The sequence below is a fragment of the Ambystoma mexicanum genome, chromosome 11 (assembly GCF_040938575.1).
Source record: "Ambystoma mexicanum isolate Mex_15411 chromosome 11, UKY_AmexF1_1, whole genome shotgun sequence".
Taxonomy (NCBI): Eukaryota; Metazoa; Chordata; class Amphibia; order Caudata; family Ambystomatidae; genus Ambystoma; species Ambystoma mexicanum.
The window spans coordinates 13,742,430-13,757,708 of NC_090934.1; the positions used below are offsets into that span (position 1 = coordinate 13,742,430).

Consider the following 15,279-nt stretch of genomic DNA (forward strand, 5'->3'; position numbering starts at 1 on the left):
GAGACGTTCTTATTTTTCAAAGGAAACTCATTCAGTTTTATACTACAGGTGGACAGGAGCGACCCATGTGCACCTGGAGACTGACAGCATCCGATCCTATGAGCAGAGAGAAGTCACTGAGGCACCCAACCAAATGCCCAGTTATGATCCCCCAACAGTTTCTGCAGAAGGCACCCCCGTCCTTGTGTTCCCTAGCTAAATGCCCCCTGGTGTTGACTTCCGAACTGAAAAATGAACTAAGAATCTAAGTGCTCTTTGGAAAAAAGAGACACTAAAATGCAAAAGCACTGGCCTTTGAATTAAAGGGCCCAAGGACTTGCTGCAAGGCAGTCAAAAAAAAGGACAAATTCAACCAGACAACGACTGTCCGCAGATGCTAAACCGAGATGAGTCGGCTGGAAGACGTTCCAGTGGAAGATGTATTAATGAAAAGAAAAATGAACCGTGAGCATTGAAAATATGCATGCCGAAGACAATGGGAGCAAGGAAAAATGTTGTGGGGTGGGAGTGACGGGACAAATGTGGAGGATATGTCACATGTGACATTGTATGATGAACGAGCTGGTGGGTTACCTCAAGGTGTGATAATCTCTTAATTCTCATAGTGTTTGTAAAATGATCTGAGGCATATAGTTATTTTAAGGTAAATTGGGTAATGGAGGTGGGACTCAGATAAGAGTAAATAAAGTCACTCTTTAGGTACACATACCGGTTTAGCAGTGTATAATGTGTTAGTACTGACGTTGTAGAAATGTTTCAGGCTACCTCTCAGATTGAAATAAATTGTTGCACAAGAAAGAATGATTAGGACAGAGATGTGTAGGTACACTGAAAACTGAGGAGGGTGGACATGGGTGTAGTGGTATGTACTGAATAAGTGACTAAATACAATACAGAGGGTGTGTGTACAGGGGGTCATCCCCCTCAAACTGAATGTATTGAAGATAGAACCCCTCCCCCTCAAACCGAATGTTGATAACTTGTCGGGTAAATCAATGACTTTAAATGTTGCGAAAATCTGAAATGTAGTGCCTTTCAGAAAAGTGCTTAGAAGAGCGTTCTATTGTGTGGGGTCAGCATGTCTTGTGTGATAGAAGGTTTGTTAAGTAGTATATGCTTATTATAAATTACTGAAAAACTAGTTTAAAATCGGAGCAGGTATCAAGTTCTGACCAGGAATAGGTTGATCCACCATTTTGTGATAAGCCAGGCATGGTCAAGCAAATTCTAAGATAGTGGATTCTTGCTAAATCATGATGACATCAATGGATAATTGATAAGTGAGGTCAGGCAGAAGGCCAGCGGTTTTCCTGTGGGATGGAGGTCATGCAGAAGGCTATGTATCGTTAGGTATCAGCCTGAGGCTTGTGACCTTACTAGTGAGGTCAGGCAGAAGGCCAGTGGTCTTCCTGTGGGATCGAGGTCATGTAGAAGGCTATGTATCTTTGGGTATGAGGATGAGACTTGTGACCTTACTAGTGAAGTCAGGCTGAAGGCCAGTGGTCCTCCTGTGGGATGGAGATCCTGTAGAAAGCCATGTATCGTAGCGTATCAGGCTGAGGCTTGTGACCTTACTAGTGAGGTCAGGCAGGTCAGGGGTCTTCCTGTGGGATGGAGTTCATGTAGAAGGCCATTTATCGTAGCGTATCAGGCTGAGGCTTGTGACCTTACTAGTGAGGTCAGGCAGGTCAGTGGTCTTTCTGTGGGATTGAGGTCATGCAGAAGGCTATGTATTGTTAGGTATCAGGCTGAGGCTTGTGACCTTACTAGTGAGGTCAGGCAGAAGGCCAATGGTCTTCCTGTGGGATCGAGGTCATGTAGAAGGCCATTTATCGTAGCGTATGAGGCTGAGGCTTGTGACCTTACTAGTGAGGTCAGGCAGAAGGCCAGCGGTTTTCCTGTGGGATGGAGGTCATGCAGAAGGCTATGTATCGTTAGGTATCAGGCTGAGGCTTGTGACCATACTAGTGAGGTCAGGCAGAAGGCCAGTGGTCTTCCTGTGGGATCGAGGTCATGTAGAAGGCTATGTATCTTTGGGTATGAGGCTGAGACTTGTGACCTTACTAGTGAGGTCAGGCAGGTCAGGGGTCTTCCTGTGGGATTGAGGTCATGTAGAAGGTTATGTATTGTAGGGTATCGGGCTGAGGCTTGTGACCTTACTAGTGAGGTCAGGCAGGTCAGTGGTCTTCCTGTGGGATTGAGGTCATGTAGAAGGTTATGTATTGTAGGGTATCGGGCTGAGGCTTGTGACCTTACTAGTGAGGTCAGGCAGGTCAGTGGTCTTCCTGTGGGAGTGAGGTCATGTAGAAGGTTATGTATTGTAGGGTATCGGGCTGAGGCTTGTGACCTTACTAGTGAGGTCAGGCAGAAGGCAGTGGTCTTCCTGTGGGATGGAGGTCATGTAGAAGGTTATGTATTGTAGGGTATCGGGCTGAGGCTTGTGACCTTACCAGTGAGGTCAGGCAGAAGGCAGTGGTCTTCCTGTGGGATGGAGGTCATGTAGAAGGTTATGTATTGTAGGGTATCGGGCTGAGGCTTCTGACCTTACTAGTGAGGTCAGGCAGAAGGCAGTGGTCTTCCTGTGGGATGGAGGTCATGTAGAAGGTTATGTATTGTAGGGTATCGGGCTGAGGCTTGTGACCTTACTAGTGAGGTCAGGCAGAAGGCAGTGGTCTTCCTGTGGGATGGAGGTCATGTAGAAGGTTATGTATTGTAGGGTATCGGCCTGAGGCTTGTGACCTTACTAGTGAGGTCAGGCAGAAGGCAGTGGTCTTCCTGTGGGATTGAGGTCATGTAGAAGGTTATGTATTGTAGGGTATCGGGCTGAGGCTTGTGACCTTACTAGTGAGGTCAGGCAGAAGGCAGTGGTCTTCCTGTGGGATTGAGGTCATGTAGAAGGTCATGTATCATAGGGTATCGGGCTGAAACTTGTGGCCTTACTAGTGAGGTCAGGCACAAGGCCAGGGATCTTCCCGGTTAAGGAGGCCACTCTGAAGGCCTGGGATCTTAGTGGATCAGGGATCTTACCTCAGAGCGTTGAGTAGCCCATCTGTGCTGTTAGAAGGTTGATCTTTCAAGACTTTAATGCATCCCTTCATCTGAAAGGAAAAATGCAGCAGAGGTCAGAGGTCAGCTGTAGGGGCGAACAGTGCTTCTTCCGGCAGACACAATTAAACCCAACAGAGCCCAGTATATAATGCGTTCTCTCCTATCTGTGTTCTGCCTGCCTTGGGGTGGGTACCCCGACATGTGCACTTTCTGCTGCAGGCACCCTTCTCTCTGCTTTGTGTAGAGGTGCTTTGTGTTATCTCTGCCTTTCTTCAATATGAGTCACTTAGAGGCAGGTCTAGGACTGCTCTGCAGGCGGCTGCAATGTCATGGCGCTCCCTGCCCCCCCCCGACCCCTCCTCCCTGCTTCACATTCCTGTGAAAGGCCTGCACAGCCAGGGCGCGATTGTGCAAAGCTCTTAGAAGTCCAGGGTCGCCCCTGCTTTGTCGCATTTTTCCAAGTGTGCATGTTCACTAACTAGGGCCCTAGAAAGTGCTGGGTTTGCAGCGCATGCATCTTGGTGGCTGTGTTACGTCGGGAAGCAAGGGGCTGTTCCTGCATACAAGCAGCGACCCGGAAGTGCTGCACTGACCTAGTGTCTGCCTTTTCAGCACGTGCAAACGCTCTTGGTGCTCCTGAAACCAATATTAGCACCCAGCCAGAGAGGGCCCAGCCAGAGAGGGCCAGCCAGAGAGGCCCAGCCAAAGAGGCCCAGCCAAAGAGGGCCAGCCAGTTGGAACCACCAAACCATGGCCTTGGTTCCCTAGTATAAGCCCATGGTCCCTCCTGGCCGTGGTTGCCCTCCTCATCTTAAGCCTCCATATCATTCTCACTCCTCATCCCTGCGCCCCCCTAAGCCCCTGCTTCACTATTCCTTCACTGGCCATTGGATCCCGATCAATCATTCCTCATCTGCTAGCTTCCACCACCCTGCGCCGCCCTATCCCCCTGCTTCACCTTACCTTCCCTGACCACTGGACTCCCGTGATCTGTCACTCCTCATCTGCTAGCTTCCACCACCCTGCGCCGCCCTATCCCCCTGCTTCACCTTACCTTCCCTGACCACTGGACTCCCGTGATCTGTCACTCCTCATCTGCTAGCTTCCACCACCCTGCGCCGCCCTATCCCCCTGCTTCACCTTACCTTCCCTGACCACTGGACTCCCGTGATCTGTCACTCCTCATCTGCTAGCTTCCACCACCCTGCGCCGCCCTATCCCCCTGCTTCACCTTACCTTCCCTGACCACTGGACTCCCGTGATCTGTCACTCCTCATCTGCTAGCTTCCACCACCCTGCGCCACCCTATCCCCCTGCTTCACCTTACCTTCCCTGACCACTGGACTCCCGTGATCTGTCACTCCTCATCTGCTAGCTTCCACCACCCTGCGCCGCCCTATCCCCCTGCTTCACCTTACCTTCCCTGACCACTGGACTCCCGTGATCTGTCACTCCTCATCTGCTAGCTTCCACCACCCTGCGCCGCCCTTTCCCCCTGCTTCACCTTACCTTCCCTGACCACTGGACTCCCGTGATCTGTCACTCCTCATCTGCTAGCTTCCACCAGCCTGCGCCGCCCTATCCCCCTGCTTCACCTTACCTTCCCTGACCACTGGACTCCCGTGATCTGTCACTCCTCATCTGCTAGCTTCCACCACCCTGCGCCGCCCTATCCCCCTGCTTCACCTTACCTTCCCTGACCACTGGACTCCCGTGATCTGTCACTCCTCATCTGCTAGCTTCCACCAGCCTGCGCCGCCCTATCCCCCTGCTTCACCTTACCTTCCCTGACCACTGGACTCCCGTGATCTGTCACTCCTCATCTGCTAGCTTCCACCACCCTGCGCCGCCCTATCCCCCTGCTTCACCTTACCTTCCCTGACCACTGGACTCCCGTGATCTGTCACTCCTCATCTGCTAGCTTCCACCACCCTGCGCCGCCCTATCCCCCTGCTTCACCTTACCTTCCCTGACCAATGGACTCCCGTGATCTGTCACTCCTCATCTGCTAGCTTCCACCAGCCTGCGCCGCCCTATCCCCCTGCTTCACCTTACCTTCCCTGACCACTGGACTCCCGTGATCTGTCACTCCTCATCTGCTAGCTTCCACCACCCTGCGCCGCCCTATCCCCCTGCTTCACCTTACCTTCCCTGACCACTGGACTCCCGTGATCTGTCACTCCTCATCTGCTAGCTTCCACCAGCCTGCGCCGCCCTATCCCCCTGCTTCACCTTACCTTCCCTGACCACTGGACTCCCGTGATCTGTCACTCCTCATCTGCTAGCTTCCACCACCCTGCGCCGCCCTATCCCCCTGCTTCACCTTACCTTCCCTGACCACTGGACTCCCGTGATCTGTCACTCCTCATATGCTAGCTTCCACCAGCCTGTGCCGCCCTATCCCCCTGCTTCACCTTACCTTCCCTGACCACTGGACTCCTGTGATCTGTCACTCCTCATCTGCTAGCTTCCACCAGCCTGCGCCGCCCTATCCCCCTGCTTCACCTTACCTTCCCTGACCACTGGACTCCCGTGATCTGTCACTCCTCATCTGCTAGCTTCCACCAGCCTGCGCCGCCCTATCCCCCTGCTTCACCTTACCTTCCCTGGCCACTGGACTCCCGTGATCTGTCACTCCTCATCTGCTACCTCCCACCACCCTGCACCGCCCTTTCCCCCTGCTGGAAATGCAGGTCAGAGTACGATTCTGAGTAACTGGTTGCAAATGCAGGTCAGAGTACGATTCTGAGTAACTGGATTGAAATGCAGGTCAGAGTATGATTCTGAGTAACTGGATGGAAATGCAGGTCAGAGTACGATTCTGAGTAACTGGTTGGAAATGCAGGTCAGAATATGATTCTGAGTAACTGGATGGAAATGCAGGTCAGAGTACGATTCTGAGTAACTGGATTGAAATGCAGGTCAGAGTATGATTCTGAGTAACTGGATGGAAATGCAGGTCAGAGTATGATTCTGAGTAACTGGATGGAAATGCAATGCAGATCAGAGTATGATTCTGAGTAACTGGGTGGAAATGCAATGCAGGTCAGAGTATGATTCTGAGTAACTGGATGGAAATGCAATGCAGGTCAGAGTATGATTCTGAGTAACTGGATGGAAATGCAATGCAGATCAGAGTATGATTCTGAGTAACTGGATGGAAATGCAATGCAGATCAGAGTATGATTCTGAGTAACTGGATGGAAATGCAATGCAGATCAGAGTACGATTCTGAGTAACTGGATGGAAATGCAGATCAGAGTACGATTATGAGTAACTGGATGGAAATGCAATGCAGATCAGAGTATGATTCTGAGTAACTGGATGGAAATGCAATGCAGGTCAGAGTATGATTCTGAGTAACTGGATTGAAATGCAGGTCAGAGTATGATTCTGAGTAACTGGATGGAAATGCAGGTCAGAGTACGATTCTGAGTAACTGGATGGAAAGGCAGGTCAGAGTATGATTCTGAGTAACTGGATGGAAATGCAAGTCAGAGTACGATTCTGAGTAACTGGTTGGAAATGCAGGTCAGAATATGATTCTGAGTAACTGGATGGAAATGCAGGTCAGAGTACGATTCTGAGTAACTGGATGGAAATGCAGATCAGAGTATGATTCTGAGTAACTGGATGGAAATGCAATGCAGATCAGAGTATGATTCTGAGTAACTGGATGGAAATGCAATGCAGATCAGAGTATGATTCTGAGTAACTGGATGGAAATGCAGGTCAGAGTATGATTCTGAGTAACTGGTTGGAAATGCAGGTCAGAATATGATTCTGAGTAACTGGATGGAAATGCAGGTCAGAGTACGATTCTGAGTAACTGGATGGAAATGCAGATCAGAATATGATTCTGAGTAACTGGATGGAAATGCAGGTCAGAGTATGATTCTGAGTAACTGGATGGAAATGCAGGTCAGAGTATGATTCTGAGTAACTGGATGGAAATGCAGGTCAGAGTATGATTCTGAGTAACTGGATGAAATGCAGGTCAGAGTACGATTCTGAGTAACTGGATGGAAATGCAGGTCAGAGTACGATTCGGAGTAACTGGATGGAAATGCAGATCAGAGTATGATTCTGAGTAACTGGATGGAAATGCAATGCAGATCAGAGTATGATTCTGAGTAACTGGATGGAAATGCAATGCAGATCAGAGTATGATTCTGAGTAACTGGATGGAAATGCAATGCAGATCAGAGTATGATTCTGAGTAACTGGATGGAAATGCAGGTCAGAGTACGATTATGAGTAACTGGATGGAAATGCAGATCAGAGTATGATTCTGAGTAACTGGATGGAAATGCAGGTCAGAGTACGATTATGAGTAACTGGATGGAAATGCAGATCAGAGTATGATTCTGAGTAACTGGATGGAAATGCAATGCAGATCAGAGTATGATTCTGAGTAACTGGATGGAAATGCAATGCAGGTCAGAGTATGATTCTGAGTAACTGGATGGAAATGCAATGCAGGTCAGAGTATGATTCTGAGTAACTGGATGGAAATGCAGATCAGAGTACGATTATGAGTAACTGGATGGAAATGCAGATCAGAGTATGATTCTGAGTAACTGGATGGAAAGGCAGGTCAGAGTATGATTCTGAGTAACTGGATGGAAATGCAGGTCAGAGTACGATTCTGAGTAACTGGATGGAAAGGCAGGTCAGAGTATGATTCTGAGTAACTGGATGGAAATGCAATGCAGGTCAGAGTATGATTCTGAGTAACTGGATGGAAATGCAGGTCAGAGTACGATTCTGAGTAACTGGATGGAAAGGCAGGTCAGAGTATGATTCTGAGTAACTGGATGGAAATGCAGGTCAGAGTACGATTCTGAGTAACTGGATGGAAATGCAGGTCAGAGTACGATTCTGAGTAACTGGATGGAAAGGCAGGTCAGAGTATGATTCTGAGTAACTGGATGGAAATGCAGGTCAGAGTACGATTCTGAGTAACTGGATGGAAAGGCAGGTCAGAGTATGATTCTGAGTAACTGGATGGAAAGGCAGGTCAGAGTACGATTATGAGTAACTGGATGGAAAGGCAGGTCAGAGTATTATTCTGAGTAACTGGATGGAAATGCAGGTCAGAGTACGATTATGAGTAACTGGATGGAAATGCAGATCAGAGTATGATTCTGAGTAACTGGATGGAAATGCAATGCAGATCAGAGTATGATTCTGAGTAACTGGATGGAAATGCAGGTCAGAGTACGATTATGAGTAACTGGATGGAAATGCAGATCAGAGTATGATTCTGAGTAACTGGATGAAAATGCAATGCAGGTCAGAGTATGATTCTGAGTAACTGGATGGAAATGCGGGTCAGAGTATGATTATGAGTAACTGGATGGAAATGCAGATCAGAGTATGATTTTGAGTAAATGGATGGAAATACAGGTCAGAGTATGATTCTGAGTAACTGGATGGAAATGCAGGTTTGAGTATGATTCTGAGTAACTGGATGGAAAGGCAGGTCAGAGTATGATTCTGAGTAACTGGATGGAAATGCAGGTCAGAGTACGATTCTGAGTAACTGGATGGAAAGGCAGGACAAAGTATGATTCTGAGTAACTGGATGGAAATGCAGGTCAGAGTACGATTCTGAGTAACTGGATGGAAAGGCAGGTCAGAGTATGATTCTGAGTAACTGGATGGAAAGGCAGGTCAGAGTACGATTTTGAGTAACTGGATGGAAAGGCAGGTCAGAGTATGATTCTGAGTAACTGGATGGAAATGCAGGTCAGAGTACAATTATGAGTAACTGGATGGAAATGCAGATCAGAGTATGATTCTGAGTAACTGGATGGAAATGCAATGCAGATCAGAGTATGATTCTGAGTAACTGGATGGAAATGCAGGTCAGAGTACGATTATGAGTAACTGGATGGAAATGCAGATCAGAGTATGATTCTGAGTAACTGGATGGAAATGCAGATTTGAGTACGATTCTGAGTAACTGGATGGAAATGCAGATCAGAGTATGATTCTGAGTAACTGGATGGAAAGGCAGGTCAGAGTATCATTCTGAGTAACTGGATGGAAATGCAGGTCAGAGTACAATTCTGAGTAACTGGATGGAAAGGCAGGTCAGAGTATGATTCTGAGTAACTGGATGGAAATGCAATGCAGGTCAGAGTATGATTCTGAGTAACTGGATGGAAAGGCAGGTCAGAGTATGATTCTGAGTAACTGGATGGAAATGCAATGCAGGTCAGAGTATGATTCTGAGTAACTGGATGGAAATGCAGGTCAGAGTAAGATTCTGAGTAACTGGATGGAAAGGCAGGTCAGAGTACGATTCTGAGTAACTGGATGGAAATGCAGGTCAGAGTACGATTCTGAGTAACTGGATGGAAAGGCAGGTCAGAGTATGATTCTGAGTAACTGGATGGAAATGCAGGTCAGAGTATGATTCTGAGTAACTGGATGGAAATGCAGGTCAGAGTACGATTCTGAGTAACTGGATGGAAAGGCAGGTCAGAGTATGATTCTGAGTAACTGGATGGAAATGCAATGCAGATCAGAGTATGATTCTGAGTAACTGGATGGAAATGCAATGCAGATCAGAGTATGATTCTGAGTAACTGGATGGAAATGCGGGTCAGAGTATGATTATGAGTAACTGGATGGAAATGCAGATCAGAGTATGATTTTGAGTAACTGGATGGAAATACAGGTCAGAGTATGATTCTGAGTAACTGGATTGAAATGCAGGTTTGAGTACGATTCTGAGTAACTGGATCAAAATGCGGGTCAGAGTACGATTCTGAGTAACTGGATGGAAATGCGGGTCAGAGTACGATTCTAAGTAACTGGATGGAAATACAGGTCTGAGTAACTGGATGGAAATGCGGGTCAGAGTACAATTCTTAGTAACTGGATGGAAATGCAGGTTTGAGTACGATTCTGAGTAAATGGAACAAAATGCGGGTCAGAGTACGATTCTGAGTAACTGGATGATAATGCAGGTCAGAGTATGATTCTGAGAAACTGGATGGAAATGTGGGTCAGAGTACGATTCTGAGTAACGGGATGAAAATGCGGGTCAGAGTACGATTCTGAGTAACTGGATGGAAATGCGGGTCAGAGTACGATTCTAAGTAACTGGATGGAAATACAGGTCTGAGTAACTGGATGGAAATGCGGGTCAGAGTACAATTCTTAGTAACTGGATGGAAATGCAGGTCCGTGTACGATTCTGAGTAACTGGATGAAAGTGCGGGTCCGAGAAATGCAGGTCAGAGTACGATTCTGTCATGCATGCTGGACATATTAAATCTGGACCTGGAACAACATCTTCACGCAGAACGAGTTATGCTCATAGAACTGCTAGACCGTTCCATTCTAAATGGAGATTGTTTGATGCACTGCCGGGAAAATGACGTCTGCATTATTCACATCGTTAAATTCACGTGATTCAGGTTAGTCACGTGTGTTATGGCAGTACGTTCATAAGCAGCGGTAATACGTCGCTCGCTGCTTCTGATTAAACCAATATGATGTTTGGTACCTGAAACCTTTGATCTGCGTCCTCGCATTCTTTTCAGTTACTTCCTTGGCTTCTTCGGGGTGTTTTCTTCCACACACGAATTCTTGGAGCTGCTGCCTGGAAGTCACAGGTTGGCCGCACTGTCTGCGTGCTCCTCAGTCGCGTGTATTCTGACACACGGGTTCCTGCTTTCTTTGCATGCTGCTTTCCTGACTACGTGAAGTTTGGTCGCGTGTAAATCCCACATAGACGCTGTTTCCAAGCGCGACTGTCCTGGGCTGTTTGCACTTTGGTCGCGTGTTAAATCTCACGTGGACGCTAGCGTGGCTGTCCCGGCTGCGTGTACTTTGTTCGTGGGTAATACACACGCGGACTCTGGAACTATTCAGGTACGGCTGCTCTGACTGCGTGCACTTCTGTTTGCGTATCGCACGCGGTCTACTCTACTATTTACATGCTGCAGTCCTAGTTGCGTGTCCTTGTGTTGCGTGTGAATCCTCACGCTTGCAAGAGCGGCTTTCCCGGCTGCGTGAACTCTGTCACGTGTAACCTGCATGCTGGCTTTTGAACTCTGTTGAAACGTGTAATTCCACACGCATACAATTCTTTGCTTTGGAGTGAATCCCTGGCACCTGTGATGAGATAACAGGTGGACTCATTTCATCATATTTCTGTTCTACGTGGGAAAGGAAGTATTTCTTTTTGAAGGTGATTGTGCACAGTACTTTGGATGCTATCCTGTGGTGCACCAACCCGGTATCTAGCGTGAGCCTCGTGCTGTTCGGGATTAATCTCCCTTACTAACCTTCTCCTCCTTTTCGTTGTTTCAACTCCTGTATTTCTTCTGAGACTTTGGTGGAGACTTCAGTTCTAAGCCTACAGGTCAGTGTTGTTAATTAGTGCTATTGCTGTTCTATAGTTGATTTGGGACAGTTTCTCATGATACTTTATTTATCGTAGGCTGACTTCCTATAAAGCTCCCACGCCCTTTCCAGTGATCCCTCACTATGCCTGTTTCACCAGTCAGAGAGTGGTATCATTTGGAAGGTCTAATTTGACTTCACTACTATCAAGTCGTGTGAATAAGGATCCGGAAGAGCCCTACCAATTGTATCCTTTTCATAAGATACCTTGGTGATTTATGACAGATTCTAAGTAACTGGATGGAAAAGCAGGTCAGAGTAACTGGATCGAAATGCAGGTCAGAGTATGATTCTGAGTAACTGGATGGAAATGCAGGTCAGGGTACGATTCTGAGTAACTGGATGGAAATGCAGGTCAGAGTACAATTCTGAGTAACTGGACAGAAATGGAGGTCAGAGTACGATTCTGAGTAACTGGATGGAACTGCAGGTCAGAGTACGATTCAGAGTAACTGGATGGAAAAGCAGGTCAGAGTAACTGGAACGAAATGCAGGTCAGAGTATGATTCTGAGTAACTGGATGGAAAGGCAGGTCAGAGTATGATTCTGAGTAACTGGATTGAAATGCAGGTAAGAGTACAATTCTGAGTACCTGTACCGAAATGCAGGTTAGAGTACGATTCTGAGTAAATGGATGGGTGGAGGCTCACGTGAGATGGGTGGTGTGGCTCACGTCGATGGATGGTGTGGCTTGCGTGAGATGGGTGGTGTGGCTCGCGTGCGATGGGTGCGTGGACTGTTAAGGGACAGCTTAGTGGCGATTGGTGGCTGGGCGAAAGCGCCTATACCTGCCACAGTTCTCGTCTAGGGCCACACAAACGAGAGATGCCATGAAGGCGCTCTATACGTGTGTAGAGGGGGAGTTCCCCAGCTTGCAGCCATGCATGGTCTGCCACCAGGTATGTAGGTGATTGGAGGCTGGTGTCAAGGGTCCAGTTGGCAGGTAGCATTGGAAGACTGCAGTATCTGGTATTGGTTATAGATGCCCTGCATCAAGTGCACTGATGCAGGCAGCAGAATGTGGTGAGGTAGTATGGATGGATACTTCAAAGGCCTTGGAGAGTTGGACCGGGGTGTGGGCCTGCATAGCTGTGGGAACTCTGCTCAAGGCTCGCATTTCTGATCCTTCCTTAACTCTGCCTTTTTTTCAGGTGATGTGTGGTAGGACCATATGCCGATGATGAATTGAATCTCGTCTCAGGGGGTTTGGGTTCGCTGTGGTTTGCACATATATTGTCCTGACAGCTGTGTGTGTTGGGCACTGCAGCCGTGTGTGCATTGGCGGTAGCTAGGTGCATGCAATAACAGACGGTTGGGCGCTGCAGCCGTGTGTGCATTGGCGGTAGCTAGGCGCATGCAATAACAGACGGGCCAATGTGGACGGCTGCGTTTATTTCAATTTCAAATACAAAAGTTGCCTTTCCAGGCCTTACCACCAGAGGGCGGGACATGCAAACCATGTGAATTACTTTCCTCATTATTAATGTGTCATGGAAATCTGCTTTTCCACTTATCTCCCGTTTCACAACCGATTATAATGGCATTAAAATAAATGGATAGATTCCATAGAAGAACATCCACCAGACCTATGAGACTTGCCAACGCCAACTGCCTTACTATCCCCAGATTTAGGCTCACTAAGGCTGGTAGTAGTAGCTTTCCCGTAAAAGCAGCCAAACTCTGGAACTCCTTGCCACACCCTCTTAGAGAAGATCAACCGTACTTGACATTTAGACACAACTACATCAATTTGCTCAAATCCACAGACCTGTAGATTTTACTGCTGTGTTATCTCTACCCTGGGAATGCTTCTGCACATCCCCTCAAATATTTCTTGGCACATGTTTGCTGCATATTTGTATTTGTATTTGTATCTCACCTGATTATAGCCTACATATATGTTTTATTCTTGCTTGTATCTTGTATTTCTGTAACCTAAGCCTTGCACTTGCTTCAATTGCTGTGCCCTGATACCCCCGGGTCTGGTGCGCATTAGAAATAAATAAATAAACAAATAAATAAATCCCACTGGAAATATTCAGAATTTCCCCAAATGCGCCATCCACAGAAGTGTCTAAATGCGGCATCCACAGAAGTGTCTAAATGCACCATCCACAGAAGTCTCTAAATGCAGCATCCACAGAAGTCTCTAAATGCGCCATCTACAGAAGTCTCTAAATGCGCTATCCACAGAAGTGTCTAAATGCGGCATCAACAGAAGTGTCTAAATGCGGCATCCACAGAAGTGTCTAAATGCGGCATCAACAGAAGTGTCTAAATGCGGCATCCACAGAAGTGTCTAAATGCGCCATCCACAGAAGTGTCTAAATGCGGCATCCACAGAAGTGTCTAAATGCGGCATCAACAGAAGCGTCTAAATGCGGCATCAACAGAAGCGTCTAAATGCGGCATCCACAGAAGTGTCTAAATGCGCCATCCACAGAAGTGTCTAAATGCGCCATCCACAGAAGTCTCTAAATGCGGCATCCACAGAAGTGTCTAAATGCGCCATCCACAGAAGTGTCTAAATGCGGCATCCACAGAAGTCTCTAAATGCACCATCCACATAAGTCTCTAAATGCAGCATCCACAGAAGTCTCTAAATGCACCATCCACAGAAGTGTCTAAATGCGCCATCCACATAAGTGTCTAAATGCGGCATCCACAGGTGTCTCTAAATGCGGCATCCACAGAAGTCACTAAATGCGGCATCCACAGAAGTGTCTAAATGCACCATCCACATAAGTCTCTAAATGCAGCATCCACAGAAGTCTCTAAATGCACCATCCACAGAAGTGTCTAAATGCGCCATCCACAGAAGTGTCTAAATGCGGCATCCACAGAAGTCTCTAAATGCGGCATCCACAGAAGTCTCTAAATGCGGCATCCACAGAAGTGTCTAAATGCGGCATCAACAGAAGTGTCTAAATGCGGCATCCACAGAAGTGTCTAAATGCACCATCCACAGAAGTGTCTAAATGCGGCATCCACAGAAGTGTCTAAATGCACCATCCACAGAAGTGTCTAAATGCGCCATCCACAGAAGTCTCTAAATGCGGCATCCACAGAAGTCTCTAAATGCGGCATCCACAGAAGTGTCTAAATGCGGCATCCACAGAAGTGTCTAAATGCAGCATCCACAGAAGTCTCTAAATGCGCCATCCACAGAAGTGTCTAAATGCGCCATCCACAGAAGTGTCTAAATGCGCCATCCACAGAAGTCTCTAAATGCGCCATCCACAGAAGTGTCTAAATGCGCCATCCACAGAAGTGTCTAAATGCGGCATCCACAGAAGTGTCTAAATGCGGCATCAACAGAAGTGTCTAAATGCGCCATCCACAGAAGTGTCTAAATGCGGCATCCACAGAAGTGTCTAAATGCGGCATCCACAGAAGTGTCTAAATGCGCCATCCACAGAAATGTCTAAATGCGGCATCCCAGAAGTCTCTAAATGCACCATCCACATAAGTCTCTGAATGCGGCATACACAGAAGTCTCTAAATGCACCATCCACAGAAGTGTCTAAATGCGCCATCCACAGAAGTGTCTAAATGCGGCATCCACAGAAGTCTCTAAATGCGGTCTCTAAATGCGGCATCCACAGAAGTGGCTAAATGCGCCATCCACAGAAGTGTCTAAATGCGCCATCCACAGAAGTCTCTAAATGCGGCATCCACAGAAGTCTCTAAATGCGGCATCCACAGAAGTGTCTAAATGCGGCATCCACAGAAGTGTCTAAATGCAGCATCCACAGAAGTCTCTAAATGCAGCATCCACAGAAGTCTCTAAATGCACCATCCACAGAA

The 15,279-nt window shown here is 47.4% G+C and overlaps 1 protein-coding gene across 4 annotated transcripts in view; it reads right to left on the minus strand.

Moving 5' to 3' along the window:
* Window positions 1-15,279, minus strand: part of LOC138502994 (CYFIP-related Rac1 interactor A-like) — a 668,876-nt gene that overhangs the window by 20,860 nt on the left and 632,737 nt on the right. For all 4 annotated transcript variants that reach the window (XM_069622402.1, XM_069622405.1, XM_069622404.1 and 1 more), the window contains one exon: window positions 3,028-3,098. In XM_069622402.1, coding sequence (XP_069478503.1) covers window positions 3,028-3,098 — 71 coding nt within the window. The remainder of the gene's footprint in view (window positions 1-3,027; window positions 3,099-15,279) is intronic.